This window comes from Gobio gobio (genome assembly GCF_949357685.1).
Source record: "Gobio gobio genome assembly, chromosome: 3".
NCBI classification, from domain to species: domain Eukaryota; kingdom Metazoa; phylum Chordata; class Actinopteri; order Cypriniformes; family Gobionidae; genus Gobio; species Gobio gobio.
In genome coordinates this window covers 50,527,664-50,543,560 of record NC_137099.1, presented here as the reverse complement: position 1 = coordinate 50,543,560, position 15,897 = coordinate 50,527,664, and the positions used below count along the sequence as shown (strand labels likewise).

General features: G+C 36.6%; 1 protein-coding gene across 1 annotated transcript in view; it reads right to left on the bottom strand.

Annotated features, from left to right (window-relative positions):
• sorcs3a (sortilin related VPS10 domain containing receptor 3a) overlaps nt 1–14,488 on the bottom strand; it is a gene marked incomplete at both ends in the record, with an annotated part of 376,847 nt that extends 362,359 nt beyond the window's left edge. Inside the window, one exon of the mRNA XM_079813000.1 lies at nt 13,811–14,488. Within this exon, the coding sequence (XP_079669126.1) occupies nt 13,811–14,488 (678 nt within the window). The remainder of the gene's footprint in view (nt 1–13,810) is intronic.
• Nucleotides 14,489–15,897: the final 1,409 nt, after the last annotated feature.

Sequence of the window (15,897 nt, the reverse complement as noted above, 5' to 3'; positions counted from 1 at the left end):
CTTCAGATCTGCCAGTCAGTGCAAGAAAGATTGTTTTTTTTTACATCGGCATGAGTTTGAAAATAACATTTCATTAATTCATACTATTGCCATCGAAAATTTGCTATGAATATTCACAAAGTTGGAATGCTGCACTTTAAAACGATATCAAACTTTGTCAATGCTTTGGGGTCGTCGTTGAGAAGCGAGCAGAGAAAAATGGCACTTTTTATGAACAAATGTACAAATAAAGATACTTTTATATGTTTAATTGCTATTTGGAGCATTGGGATTGCTAGACAAGAAGGGCTTAAAGGGTTAGTTCACCCAAAAATGAAAATTCTGTCATTAATTACTTACCCTCATGTCGTTCAACACCCGTAAGACCTCCGTTCGTCTTCGGAACACAAACAAAGATATTTTAGTTGAAATCTGATGGCTCTGAAAGGCCTCCATTGGTACAATGCACGGTTCACTCTCAAGACCCTTAAAAGGTACTATAGACGTCGTTACAAAGTCCATCTCACTACATTGGTTCTAAAATAACTTTATGAATCGGCGAGAATAGTTTTTGTGCGCGAAAAAACCCTAAATAACGACTTATATAGTGATGACGATTTCAAAACACAGCCTCATGAAGCTTCGAAGCGTTATGAATCAGTGAGTCGAATCATGATTCGGATCGCGTGTCAAACCCCCAAACTGCTGAAATTTGGCGATCCAAACTGCTCATTCGACTCACTGATTCATAACGCTTCGAAGCTTCATGAGGCCGTGTTTTGAAATCGTCATCACTTTATAAGTCGTTATTTAGGGTTTTTTTGCGCAAAAAAACTATTTTCGCCGATTCATAAAGTTATTTTAGAACCACTGTAGTGAGATGGACTTTGTAACGACGTCTTTAGTACCTTTTAAGGGTCTTGAGAGTGAACCGTGCATTGTACCAATGGAGGCCTTTCAGAGCCATCAGATTTCAACTAAAATATCTTCATTTGTGTTCCGAAGACGAACGGAGGTCTTACGGGTGTGTCGAACGACATGAGGGTAAGTAATTAATGACAGAATTTTCATTTTTGGGTGAACTAACCCTTTAAGGATAAATTTTTTTTGAAAACCTCAACATTTTTCACTTGTTTTGCCAGTAGCACGGATTTGGCCCGTGCACATTCCGACTCATTTTGCCAGCATGGGTCACGAATGTTGATCCAGGAACATGTGTTACTTGGCAAAATCATGGCGACGGACACGGGATATCAAGGACAATTTATCCATTGGGAATTGATTAGATTATGAAAATTGTCTTGTTGGAGAGAAGGGGTTCAAAAAAAGCTACAAAACAAATCTCTTCAGAATCACTTTAGAATAAAGTTTACCAAGAAAGTGTTCACAATAAGTTTAATTCAATGTAATTTAAAGTGCCACATTTTGATTTCATGTTAATATTTCTGTTAGCAATATGTCTGTTAGCTTTGAGGCCCTCAGTATGCCAGTGTCCTTCAAAATGCAGTTTAAATACATAAATGCATGACCAGGACTTTCTCTTCCTGGAAAAGATAAAAAATATTGATGGCATAGTTTTTCACAGAATGTTTGCCCAATTGAATGCTTTCAAGAATAAGAATGTACTCAATTATAAAGCCCACCAGCCACTTATCTAATGCTTCAACATGTAATTCACATGATCATGGGCTTCAGAGTCATCAACCTCAGATCTATGATTGTTTACTTCATCACCAAGCTTTAAACTGCAAAATGTGGGCAATTAGGCATTAAAGTCACCATGAAATCAAAATGGAAGATTCTTGTTTTTTATGGAATTTTGCTTTATTTATCTGTGCACTTTTTTAATTCATGTGCCCTTGTAATCTTTAATTAAAATAACTTCCCTTCCCTCTTGCAGCTCATCTCTTCTCTTCTCTGATGACGCATTAACTGGTGAGAGGGCGGGGCAACCTGTCACTCACATGAGATCCACCAATGGCAAACCACAACCATCCAATCAATTCCCCATGGACAAAGCCAAGTCCCACCCTACATGTTTTCTAGTTCGAGAAGCCGTTTTCTTGGATATACGTCACAATAGGGACAAAAAGACTATCAAAACTTCAGTTTCATGTCGACTTAAAGTTATTACAAACATTAACGTCAAGGGTTTCTGTAAAGCTGCTGTGAAACAATGTATTTCGTGAAAAGTGCATTGGCTGTATTCCAAAAAAATGCCAATTTTTCAAGGCTGTGATGTAAACTAAAGGCTGGTAAAAGCCTAAACTTAATGTTTCAAAAGAAATAGGATCAATTCAGGCAAGAAAGGTTATTCAGCATATTAATTTCAGTGTCAATGCTATCATGAAGGATTTGTGATGCACAGCAATGACCAAGAGCGGTTTTAGACTGTGAATTCTTCTTAAAAGGGTTAGATAAAAGTTGTGCGAGTACTGAAAAATCTGCTAGTCTTATTATTTAGTAAGGCTAAACACTGAGGCTAAATAAGCCAGAGTGGGCGGCACCATAAACACAAGCATATAGACAAGTTAATTGGGCATATACTATAGGTCAAAGACAGAATAAAATTAATTAAGAGAAATCGATTCTTGGTTGCAAAATCGGGCCAGTGTTGCCATAGTGATACCAGCACTCAGCAATCTTTTCACACAGTTCTAGAATCCTTACCAAATGCATTTTACAAACTACAGAAAGACCACACTACAGTACACAGAGCTCTTCCTTTAGACCCTGACACGGCTCAAAACACAGATAAGTGCCTGAACCCCGGCGCAAGATTCTGCTCTGCTGAACTCTTAAACTCAGCCTATTTTCTCTGGCATCTGCAGACACCTAAGCCCACATATACGGAGACTTTTAAAGAACAAGAGCCTTTAAAAATTCATCTGCATTTTCTATTCAGCTCCTCTTCAGTTTCCATTAGGCCTTCCAAATCGGTTACAAAAGCATTAAATGTTAAAACGCAGCTCAACACCAAGGAATATCGACAGATAAACACTTTCATGCTTCACACTTTATCTCACAGTGTTGTTTTAGCAAAAGCAAATGGGTCATTCTATGAAACAAGTGTATTTTACACTTCTTGGATACATTAGCGTTTGTATCTTAAGCTATAATGTGTAAGGACAAAATTAGATGTAATTGCTCATTAGGGAAAATATTATGGTCGCAAGGTTGAAACAGGTTCTTGTATGTTAACAACTGTTTTTGTTACTTTAGCAATACATCATGTACGCTACCATTTAAAAGTTTGTGGTGAGATTATTGTAATACTTTCATTTACAAAGGATGCTTTAAACTGATTTAAAATGACAGTGCAGACTTTGTCATTGTTGCACTGTAAAAAAAATTACGTGATCAAAAAGTTATGACAACATATGTTTTTACATTGCTTTAACTCATCAAAATAAATTAAGCAATTTTCTACTTTTTTATAAGTTATAGAATATTCAACTAAATGTTAAAGTCAGTTTAATGTAATTTAAGTTGATATGACTTAAACATCCAAGTTGATTGTACTAAAAAATGCAGCAACTTTTTTGTACAGTTTGCAAATAAATGCTGTTATTTTGAACTTTCTATTCAATAAAGAATCCCTAACAAATCAGTTTCCACAAATATTGATAGTAAGAAATGTTTCTTTGCACCAAATCAACATATTAGAATGAATGCGACGATGCTGAAAATTCAGTTTAAAATGTGTTAAAATAGAAAACATTTATTTTAGATTATGATACTATTTCACAATATTACTGAGTTTGTTTTTGTATATTTTTATCAAATAAATACAGGCTTGGTAAGCATAAGAGACGTCTTTGACTAATGCATTTTAAAAGTTGGCACGGGCTATATTCATTATTCATCGTTTCAATCATTTCACAAATGCATATGTAGGGCAAAAATGCACTTAATTTGTATAATGACCTGATTGTTGCACAAGCTATAATATCTTAGTTTGAGTATAATTTATTTAAAGACAAAATTCGATATTCCCTGCCAAAGCATCTCTTTTTTTTCTCAGACTATGTATACAAAGTAAACATGGGCCAGGTCCAGCAAACTATCACATCAGCAAATTATACACATTATCCTTTTGAAAAAGGGAAACTTTGCACTCAACTTGTTTTGTGTGCAGTGTTTTGGGCCAGAAAAGCATAAGACTTGCCAGAGAGCAAACAGTGAAGCTGTCAGAAACGGTAATAATGTTAATGCAGCATATTTAGATTTTAGCCAGCAGTGAAGATAAGCTAAGAGATTAGTTTTAATTAGACAGTGTGTGGATAGACTGCTGGTTCTAGGGAGGAATCTGTCAGCATTAGTCTGCATCACAAGAAGCTGCAAATGAACATGAAACACACTCATGAAGACTCTCTCTAGCAAACACACACGAGTTTCTTGAGCTGACCGTGAGCGTGTAGCCAGTCTACGGTCATGTCTTATTCATCCATCTTTTCCCCTGATTAACGTGTGTGGGAGAGACACTTTCAGGGCACTCTCCCTGAGCGAGGACACGACCGAGGTCCAGAAGAAATATCTGGCTGCATATACACTGTCAACCAGTTCTGAATTCTTTCACAGACATCTGCAGCTGATCACTTATTATTGTTATGCCATTGACAAGAATGCATTTTCCACTTTCAAAAGGTTCTAAATGTGATTTGTATCTGACCTACATCTTTACACTCTATCCAATTCTTATCTTAATCTGGGTTTTTTCCATTATTGTCACACAACAGACAGGCTCAGACTAAATCCCGTAGCAGATCTAGGCAGGTGGAGCAGGGGGAGATGGAGGGTTTCAGAGGAACTCTAATAGCGAACTGCAGGAGTACACTGAAAATCCCCATAAAATCTACAGTAAAAAAATGGCAGCTGTGGTTGCCAGAACATTACAGTAAAAAATACGGTATCAACATTTTATGTTTTACATATTTAAATTAAATTTACAGTAAATAACCGTATTTCATTCACTGGAATAATGTTAAATTATCAACCCATTGAAATACTAATATTTGTTATGTACCTTTGATATATACTGACAGCACCAATCACAGTGGTGATGAGAGTCACATGATGAATCAAAGCTCATCACAAGAAGTTTTTAGGAGGACAGTACTAATATAGAAGGTGCACAGTGTAATTTGCACAAACACACTCATGGTAACAAAAATGAAATGTAATAAATGCAATAAAAATTAATTTAACAACATTAAATGCAACATAAAACCCTAATGTACATAAATGATTAGAAAAAACTAAGAAGAAACCGTTATTTCAACGAAAATACATCAAATGTGAAGTGTCATGCAGGGAATTCTGGGAATGTCACGGTTTTTCACTGTACAGTACACAACGACTTGTTCTTTTTCACTTCCAAAAACTGTAAGTAAAATTACATTAAATGTAAGGTTAGATCTATTACATTTATTAACCGTAGCATTTTTACAGTATTGTACTGTTAAAATCTTAAAGTAAACACAGATCCAGACAATTTAAATGTTGAGCAAGCAATCTCATTGGCTGCAGGACCAGCAGAATTAACGGAAATTTCCGTTAACCCTTAAAACACAAATGAATGTAATGTGTAATTCAAAATACAGGTAAAACACCTGTAAAAAAACAACATGGAAAATTCCTTCATATTTATACAGTACTGTGCCCTATATTTACAGACTTTTTTACAGTGTATGATTGGTTGCAGATTGCATGCAAAGGACCAATAAGCCTTCGCCCTAGGGCCCTATCATATACCCGGAGCAATGCGACGCTAGACCCGACAAAGTTATCATTTTCACGTCCAGTGTCATTTTGTTTAAATAATAAATGCACTTGCGCCCATCTATTCGCTCATGGGTGTGCTGGTTTGAAAACAGGGTGTGTTCAGGCGCATTGTTGGCGTGTTGCTTTTTTGAGGCAACTGAAAACGACTGCGCCATTGACCAACAAAAACAGTATTTTTTGTGTTATTTAAAGAGTGTGTTAGTAATATGCGCATATAGGCGGTTGCACAAGGTGCGTACACTCTGCGTAGACACAGGGACACACAGAAGCCCAAAAACAGTTTTAAATATAAAAAATAAAACGATTCCTCTCTGGAGAAGCGTTCAGTCTTTCCACTCGCAAATTCCGCCATGTAAATAGCGAATCCGAGATTTTAAAGGGAATGGGAGATGAGACTCTGATTGGTTTATTACACATTACGCCCAAAACACACCCATGACTCATTAAGAGACTATGTACAACCCTTTTTGACCATGCGCCTGGTGCGAAGACTGTTAAACTATAGCAAAAATGGATTCGGACCATGTGCTCAGATCATTAAAATAGGGCCCTAGAGTATCAAGACTGAACTTGATTTATACACAGTATAAATCTCCCTGAATCCTAACGTATCTTCCAGAGCACTTTCCTTCTACATATATCTGACAGCAGCACCACATTTTAAAGTGATTTCAACAAGATATGTATTTGATATCATAGCAGAGTTTTTAATCTACCTCAGAGCGTAGATTCACAGCCAGAGAGAGAGAGAAAGAGAGAGAGAGAGAGAGAGAGAGAGAGAGAGAGAGAGAGAGAGAGAGAGAGAGAGAGAGAGAGAGAGAGAGAGAGAGAGAGAGAGACTGCTGAGCAGCCCAGTGGGGAAAAAAGTGTTTAACGCAACAGAGATGAGACCAAATCACATCTGACACTCTGTTATATCAGTGTAATTAACATAGGGGGACAGATAGATGCAGAGACACCCTTGTTGCTTGCTAGGGTTCAGCGGCCAAGCGTGTGATTATGCCGGAGTGTTCTCGTCTCTAGTGGTTCCAGCCCTTCCACTATATCTCCCCAACAATGGAGATAATGGCTACATTTAAGCAGCTTGTAAACTGACTCTTCACAATTCTCATCCAGTAGATGATGCTTTTTGTGATGAATGATGATTTGTCGGATATGCTCTCGGCACACAAAGGTTGGAGTGTTGAATATTAGGAAGAAAAATGACACATTAATGGAGAGGTTAAATGAAAGGAAATGAAACATTTGCAGTTCTGAATACAAAAGATAGTGACACTGAGTGCTTTGACATATTCATATATTTCCTAATTGTTGATTTCTCCAAAACCGAACAGCTCTGAAAAATGTGTTTTATGTTTATCAAAACATTGGAGTTTTTATATTGTAAACATTTCACAGTTACTCTCCAAATTAATGTAGAAACAACTTAACGACAGTATATTTCAAATATTTGTGGTAATGGCATCTTTTTATGAATGAAGGCCAGTATCACTGATACTAATACTGATGTCTGATGTCTGATGTCTCTATGAAATTTTTTTTTTTAAACATTAATGATTGACATTGAACATTACAGTAGGCCTATAATTGAAAGCTATCAATTTCAACATTTTTTAGGCTTTTAAAAAAATAATAACTTTTCATTTGAGTGAACTTAAAACAATCTTCACATAAACCCATTGTAATAAATGTCCTATTTACCTGTGGCCTTCCTACCTATTTAGACATACTACTTTAAATATAGATTAATCCTTATTAAAGGTACAATTTTCTCTGTATTACTCTTTGTTCTTTGATTAACATTAATAACAGACATCACAGCAACTGGTTTATTAGGCTGCTGTCACTTTAAGATCTGCCGCTGCCGAAGTTCATTTAAGATATTATTTAACTCATTTAAGACTGCTCTTATGAGAATAAAAGACAAAATGGCCATTTTGGCATAATTATGTGTGTTATTATTTCTCCAAGTGTGAAAGAGAACTTGATTTTTGATTCACAGACAGCGCATTCTCTTTTGTCTTGTCTTGCTTAAATGGTTTAAAAGCATTTGCATGAATAAGAGAGTGATCATATAATGTAACGGTAGCCAAAGGATGACAGAAAAAACGGATTCTGCATTAATCATATTTAATATTTTGAACGCATTAAACTGAAAAAAAATTATCTTGTATACATGTATATATATATATATATATATATATATATATATATATATATATATATATATATATATATATATATATATATATATATATATATATATATATATATATATAATGAAATAATATGCATATACACACATTTCAGAGATGGGGAAATCAATGCACAAATGTTTAATGATAGTGGTCTCTGCAGGCTGGGAAAATATTTTAACACATCAGCAAAATAAACACACTCCACCTTTACAATTTTCCACTTTTTTTATTGTGTATCTGAAAAAAAAGAGTCTACTTTTACTTGGGGGTAGCTAAGTGAGATTTAGTTCGCAAATCATGGAAAGTCAGCCAAAACCTGGTCTCCAAAGACAGGAGATAAATCCCCTGACTGTACCTCCGGCTCGCACCAGGAGTACCTCAGCTGGAGAAAAAAAAGGGCCGGGAAACGAATGTGTAAACACTAATTGGTGGTTGGGGGGCGTATACTACATTAGGATAGCTAAATTATTTATGACATTCCATAGCCTCCTTTACTAGTAATTAGCATCCACACTAAATAAACGAACCTCTTTACAATGCATTAGTGGCACTAAATCATGTTCAGGAGTGCACAAAGTTGTTGAAGATCTATCTTGCATTCATGAGTAATTAAATGAGTTGGGCAGGCCAAGAAGGCATAAAATATTAAAGTGTTGAGGTAATAAACAAATATGTAGGGGCCGTATCCAACATCCATCTAGTCATCTTTATGAAGAGTATAATTATTAATAATATAATCATATATACACTACTGTTCAAAAGTCTGGGGTTTGGAAAGATTTTATGATTTGTGAAAGAAGTCGGTTATGCTCACCAAGGCTGTATTTATTTGATCAAATATTGTGAAATATTATTAGATTTTAAAATAACTGTTTTCAATATATTATAAAATGTAATTTATTCATGTGATGCAAAGCACCGATCCTTCAGAAATCTTTCTAATATACTGATTTGATGCTCAAGTAAAATGCATTATTATTATCATCACAGTTGAAAACAGTTGTGCTGCTTAATATTTTTGTGGAAACTGTGATACCTTTTTCAGGATTTTTGATGAAAAGAATGTTCAGAAGAAAAGCATTTATTTGAAATGGGAATATTGTGTATATTGTTGTCTTTACTGTCGCTTTTTTATTAATGCATTAGGCATTTGAAGCCATATGCACAACCAATATTAACTTTTACATTAACTCTAGGATTGTACAGTACACCTTAAATGGCAAGTAATGTTTATGTGCTATGATCAGAATATAAAAAAAGTGACCACATCATTTCAAAAATATCATATTTCAAACCAGCAAAGCTCGTGCCATTATTTGAGCGAATGTAAAGGCAGACCTCAGGTCGCTCAAAGAGACAGCACTTCTGTTCTGTCACTAGTGGTGCCATTTCAACTTTAAAGAAAGTGACGTTTTTTAATATCAAAGTTGATAAAGATCAATTGTACAAAGAGCAGTGGATACACCAACTGGCATTGAAACAACTAAAAGAGCCATCAACGTCAAGCAGTGTATATAATACCTTATTCATGCCCAACAATGTCTTCGTCAAACACCATCCTGGTACATGTGAAGCCTCCAAACAAACTAGGACAGAAACCTGAAGGATGTAAATAACCCATTTATGAGCCAACATCATTCAACAAATAAAGGGCAAATACCTCAGGCAGGACTTCTGGAGCACATGTTGAGTTATATAAAGACTGTATACAAGGAGAACAGATGGTTTGACAGAGAAGTGAAGGAGGTCTTAGATGTGAAACGTTGCAGTGCTGCTTTTCCCAATTCACACAGCAATCAAGATTTACACAGGAGAGAAGCGATTCCCTGAGGTTACATATCCGAGAACCTCCACTGTCCTTCAAACCGATGAAGCCATTCGGATGTAAAAACACAAGCAGATGGTCCTAAATAAATTGTAACTAGATACAGTGATGAACGCAAAATATAGCCAAGCACTAAACTGGATTATTGTTGGAAAGGTCCAGTTTTAAACCAATGCCAAGTTCTTGCCGTTGACCCCGATGTTTAGTGAATCGCATGAAGGCGCAAAAATTACAGCACCCCTCTTCAGGGAAACCTTATTTGACAAAGCTCATTTACCGCTTATATTTTATACTTAGATTTTCAGTGAGGTGTTTCAAAGATGAAAGAGGTGTTCCATGGTGCATATGACAACAGGGTCTATAAGAATGACCCAATCTCGGTAAAGCAGGACTACATCAGAATCCATTCATGCGTGCCAGGCTTACAAGTTGGATCTTATGCAAATCAGATGCTTTATTTTCCTTCTGAATGCATGACATCAAAAGCATGATGGGACACGTGAATCATAAAATAAATAAATTACATTCAGCTAAAGCCTTCAAAACACCAGTGATAAGCTCCAGTGGAGTGGATCCATTTCGCCACCTATAGCCAGTGCTTCTCTTGAAATATCTCTTAAAATGGAGAGACGTATACGCTAACAGTCAAATGTTTGGACAAACCTTATTTGTTATTACCTTTTTCCAAATTTAAGAGCAATACTAAATGTTGCAATTATGATAATGTGACCAAAAGTGGTAAAAATAGCTTCTGAATTAATCTTGGGATGCATTCACATGTATGCTGGGGACTTGTTGGCCGTGAACTGGTAACAATTCATCCATTAAACATTTTTTACATTAAATTAAAACATAAAAGAAATGAAAAGAAAATCTATTTAAAAAAAAAAAATGTATTAAATGAAAAATAATAATAAAAAAATATATCAAAATATAATTTTTTTTATTAAATTTATTTATTAAAAATTTAATTAAATAAAAAATACAAAAAAAGTAAATACATAAATAAAAATATTATATAATAGATATATAGTAATACAATTAATAATAATAATAAACATAAAATAACATTTCTGATTTGTAAAGAAATGTATAGGCCCTAGGGAAAATGTTTATTTGTCTACATTTGTCTAATTTTAAGATTTTTTTAAGCATAAACCTATAGATCCAATATGGTAATCAGAAGCAAGTTCAGTCATGTGCATCCAAACTTAACTGGAAGAGCCTCCATATAATGAGATCATATTATGGGATATCCTACATGAGAGCAGTGATTGGGACCAGAAACCTGCAAATATTGCACAAAAGCTTTTGTATAAATAACATTATGCAAAAGACATTTACTTTACAAGGACCTGCCCTTGCACTCTTCATTCATCTCCCATAAAACCTCCAGCCAATGAAGACAAAGCTCTCCAGCAGGCATGCAAGCAGGGAAAACACGCTTGAGTAGGCAGTCCCTGAACAGGACAAAATCTTTCAAAATGGCTGCCTCAACTCAGTCCTGAAGATAATTATAGGTGATTTACAGCTGTGGGGATGAGGGACGGGACCTGGAGGGCAGTAACCTCTGCTTAAAATCGCTGTGGCTCTTTCACTGACAACTATTAAACAAGTTAATACAGCTGGATGTAATACGTCTAGACAAGGCCTGAAAACACTGGACTGTTTGATTTATTGTACTTTTTGTGCAAACCGGCACAAAGAAAGGCAATAATGGATGAGGTGGTTCATTTAATATGGGTGAGCCGTTTAATGTTTAACAGAGTCTGATTCATACAGTATAACTTCACCTCATACTGCTGGAGAAATTATTTCACATATACAGGCCGGGCTTAAATGAGAACGCATAGAGAAATATCTCCCTCAATCCACTGCCTGTTGCTTCAAATTACTGCCCTGGGACAAATCTCCCAAAATCCCTGGTTTTGGATCAGTTTCCCAAAGCCAAATACAAACCTTTACTAGTGAAAGGAAAAAGCTGATTCTTGATCAGTGGCTGCAGACTTCACAGATCTTCTACACATCCTTACATTCTAAAAACGTTTTTAATTATAAGAAGGTACTATTTTTTTTTTTTTTTTAAGTTCCAATAATGCTTCTTATTCAAAATTATATATCATTATATTTTAGCCTGGACTTTTAGCCACAATATTTGAGGTTGGGAAGTTCGGTCTGGACTTGATCCGTTGTGGAGCAACTATGCTCGAACCAGAGCTGTTCGGACCAATCAAATTGTCAGGGCTGGGTTTATTCGATGATGGACAGATGATCAACAGTAACGTAATCATTCACGTCACCAAAGAGCGCTTGGGTTGAATCCGTTTACTAAACGGAGAACTTGTTCGTATATACATTCACCTTTACTATTTCTCTCAAAAATGATGATCGTGTTGGTAAGTACTCTGTGTATCCTTAAATTCTTTTTACAACACCGGCAAAGATCGTTTACACTCATCTTCTTTTTCTACTTCTTCCAGCGTGCGTGCAGTTGAGTTCTGTTGACAACTATGCGTCGCTCTGATTGGTTGTAGGTCTATCCAATTGAGTGCAGAGGCATTTTCGCCCCATAACCACAGCCCAATGGAGCAGTATCAGACTCATATTCTGACTAGAATCTGAGTATGATGACGTCAGGCTAATTATATATTCTTATACATTTAAATTAAGTCAGGAAAACCTCGCCCTTCTCCAAAATAAAAACATTTGCTGTCTCATCCAGCTGATGTCTTCTAATCTCCTCTGCATGTCTAACACCTAGTATGTTAATTGCAGCACTTCATGTAAAATAGAAGACATCTGCCTTCATTTAGTAATAATACTGTTAATACATAATAATAAATAATGAATTGAAAATTCAACCTGATATTGGTACCGGTTACTGGTACTAAGGTTGCTTCATGTCTTGCATTTTACTGTAACTATTAGAGTTAGAGTAAGAGACCTGAGACACATAATAATAATATAATATAATATAATATAATATAATATAATATAATATAATATAATATAATATAATATAATATAATATAATATAATAAGTACTGACATGCACAGCCACACAAAACATGGCTTAAACAATCAGTTTGGGGAAAAATAAATCACAGAATATCTCCCTTATTCTCTCTCTCTCTCTCTCTCTCTCTCTCTCTCTCTCTCTCTCTCTCTCTCTCTCTCTCTCTCTCTCTCGCTCATTTTTCTCTTTGTTTCTCTATCATCAAACACCACCAGTCTGTAACAAAATCCAAACATCCAGGAAATACTCTGCAGACATGCTTATGCACAAGTTTCCAGTTCTGTTTAACTTTTAGCATTTAAAGACACGGTTATTATTTGCCCATGTGCCTCAGTCTACAAAATCGACAAGATGAATTATTGAGATGTGAAGTAGCCTATTATAAAGTCCCTTATCTTGCCAATCCAAAAATCGCCCATCCAAAAACACAGACAGTACTGCAGGAGGCTCTAGCCAACAACCTGCTCTACAAGCAAATCGTTTCATCAGAAAAATATACCGACAGTGCAGAAAGATCTTGCATTTGCAGACTTTACCCCAGCAGGTTTAACTGAATGTGAAACTCCCAATTTCCAGTGAATATAATTTTACATTCCAGATCATCGCAAGAGGTCCTATTGTGCTTGATCTCTTTCATACTGCACAAACAGGTGGTTAACACTCTGAACAGGTGTTTTTTCTGTAAATATTTCTGATGAAAAGACTGGTTTGATGCTGGTCGTAGCTGGTTTAAGAGGGTCTCCCAGCCTGGCCAAAATCCCTGTAATAACAGCCTAATGAGCCAGCTTTGATTGGTTGAATGTGCTCTTTTCAGGAGGGATGTTTGAGGGGTGAGCATTTCAGGACAGGGGAAATGCTCATTATAAATGGCCCTATGGAGTCACAACAACATGTGCATGGTTTCACAGCGAAGTTGTCAAGAACCCTGGCAGCAAAACAAGACAGCATGGACTGGATGACTGAATAGCATATAGTATTGCACAGAAGTACTGGATGTTGCAGACTTACACTGCTGTTTTTCCCAGACCAGTACACGACTGCGTGGTTGTGCGCGGAGTCTCCAGCCAGAGAAAAAGTGCTGCTGGCCAGTTTGGGTTCGTCTGGTCTGGAATCATGCTCGTCGTCCCTGTTCCAGCGAACTTCGGCGCGTTTACTTTGACCGTCCACCCGCAGACCGGAGGTCTTTCTCTGCTCCTCCGAGCGGGCATCAGCGCTCCGCGCGCTCTCCAGAAACTCGGGTACGCTTCTTTTGACTCTCTCTAATGCGTCGTCCTCGGGATCCAAGTCGGATACACTTTCCACATATTCATCCGAAAACAATTCTTCATCTAAAGCGTTCTCGGTGAAGTTCCCCAAAGGCGCACGGGAGTTTATCTCCTCATCGTTTCTTTCCAGTTTCGGCGCAATCCCTGGAAAACCATCCGCCTCTCGTCCAGTGGGTACTCCAATATTCGGGTAAAGAACTGTGATCAGCTTGGCTTTCTTTTGATCCTGTCTCGGATATTTCCCAGAATCAGGAGGGTCACGCAGATGCTCATCCCCTGCGTAATTCACTTGCATTGGCGACATACATGGCGCGCAACTTATATCTGCCTTAACATTTGGAAAAACATACACGGAGGAAAGAATAAGCCAGGTAGAAAGAGTAAAGTGAGCGCCAGGGAATACACCCAGACCGGTCTCCATCGTTAGAAGAGATTGTTGGGGAATGCTTCTCCCCTCCCTCCGACTCTCAGACGCGCAGGGAAGCAACTCCAGCGAAGTGTCGGGGTTTAAAGAAGTGCTCCTCAGCTACACCGCTCACGTTCAGGGATGTGATGATGGAGTAAGGCAGCACATAGGGGAGGTGCTGAATCCAATCCAAGCCGCTGCTGCGTCTAGGGAGAGAGAGAGAGAGAGAGAGAGAGAGAGAGAGAGAGAGAGAGAGAGAGAGAGAGAGAGAGAGAGAGAGAGAGAGAGAGAGAGAGAGAGAGAGAGAGAGAGAGAGAGAGAGAGAGAGAGAGAGAGAGAGAGAGAGAGAGAGAGAGAGAGAGAGAGAGAGAGAGAGAGAGAGTTGGGAATAACGACATGCGTATTACGGTTGAAAGTGTTTTATTTCTATATAGCGAATAGCATTAACATTGATTCCCATTCAAACTAGCATTTTTGCTTAAACACAAATAAATCAGCCTGGGATCCTACTGGTTTACTACTTCAGCATCTCTAATGTAGCTTACATAAATATGCAAAATGGACCATTTACCATTATTTATACACCATAAAATTAAATAATAATAATAGCCTAATAATAATAATAATATATTGTAATTTAAATAATAAATAAATAAAAATATATAGCCTATATATATATATAAAAATAAAAAAAATATATAAAAAATATAGGCTATATATATATATATATATATATATATATATATATATATATATATATATATATATATATATATATATATATATATATACACACACACACACACACACACACACACACACACACACACACAATGAATAAATATAAAAAATAAACTACGCTTTTTGGTATGGTAGCTAATTGAAGATGTCACGCCTTAAAAAGGATGAAGAATTAAAAAAAATGCTTTCGTAAAATCAGTCTAAACGACTCGTGCGAGTCATGAGGTCGTAGCGATTGTGTCAGTGTGTAAATGAAATTCTGACGAAAATACTTTCTGACGAATTAGCTACTAGGCTTTGAATTGGTTTGAATTGGATCTTTTCAAAGAATTGGTTGCAGTTTACCGACCGGAGTGGAAAGTTCATGTGAACGGATCCGGTTCTCAAGTTCACCTCAGCCTCACTAATTTAATGATTCGGTTACAGCTGGAGTGGCGGATTATTAGGCAACTATTTGTTAGGCTATTGTATGACTACTTAAGTCTTGACGCCCTTCTACAGTCACGTGGAACACAATTATTGCACTTGAGGCTTAAAATAGGCTTATTGGTTGTCAATGCGAAAAGACCGAATGGATTGACTTCAATATTCGGGACACAAAAGAAGTCATACGGGTTTGGAACACATGAAGGTGAGTAAATAACGACACAATGTTTATGTTAGTTTGAACGTTTCCTTTAAGA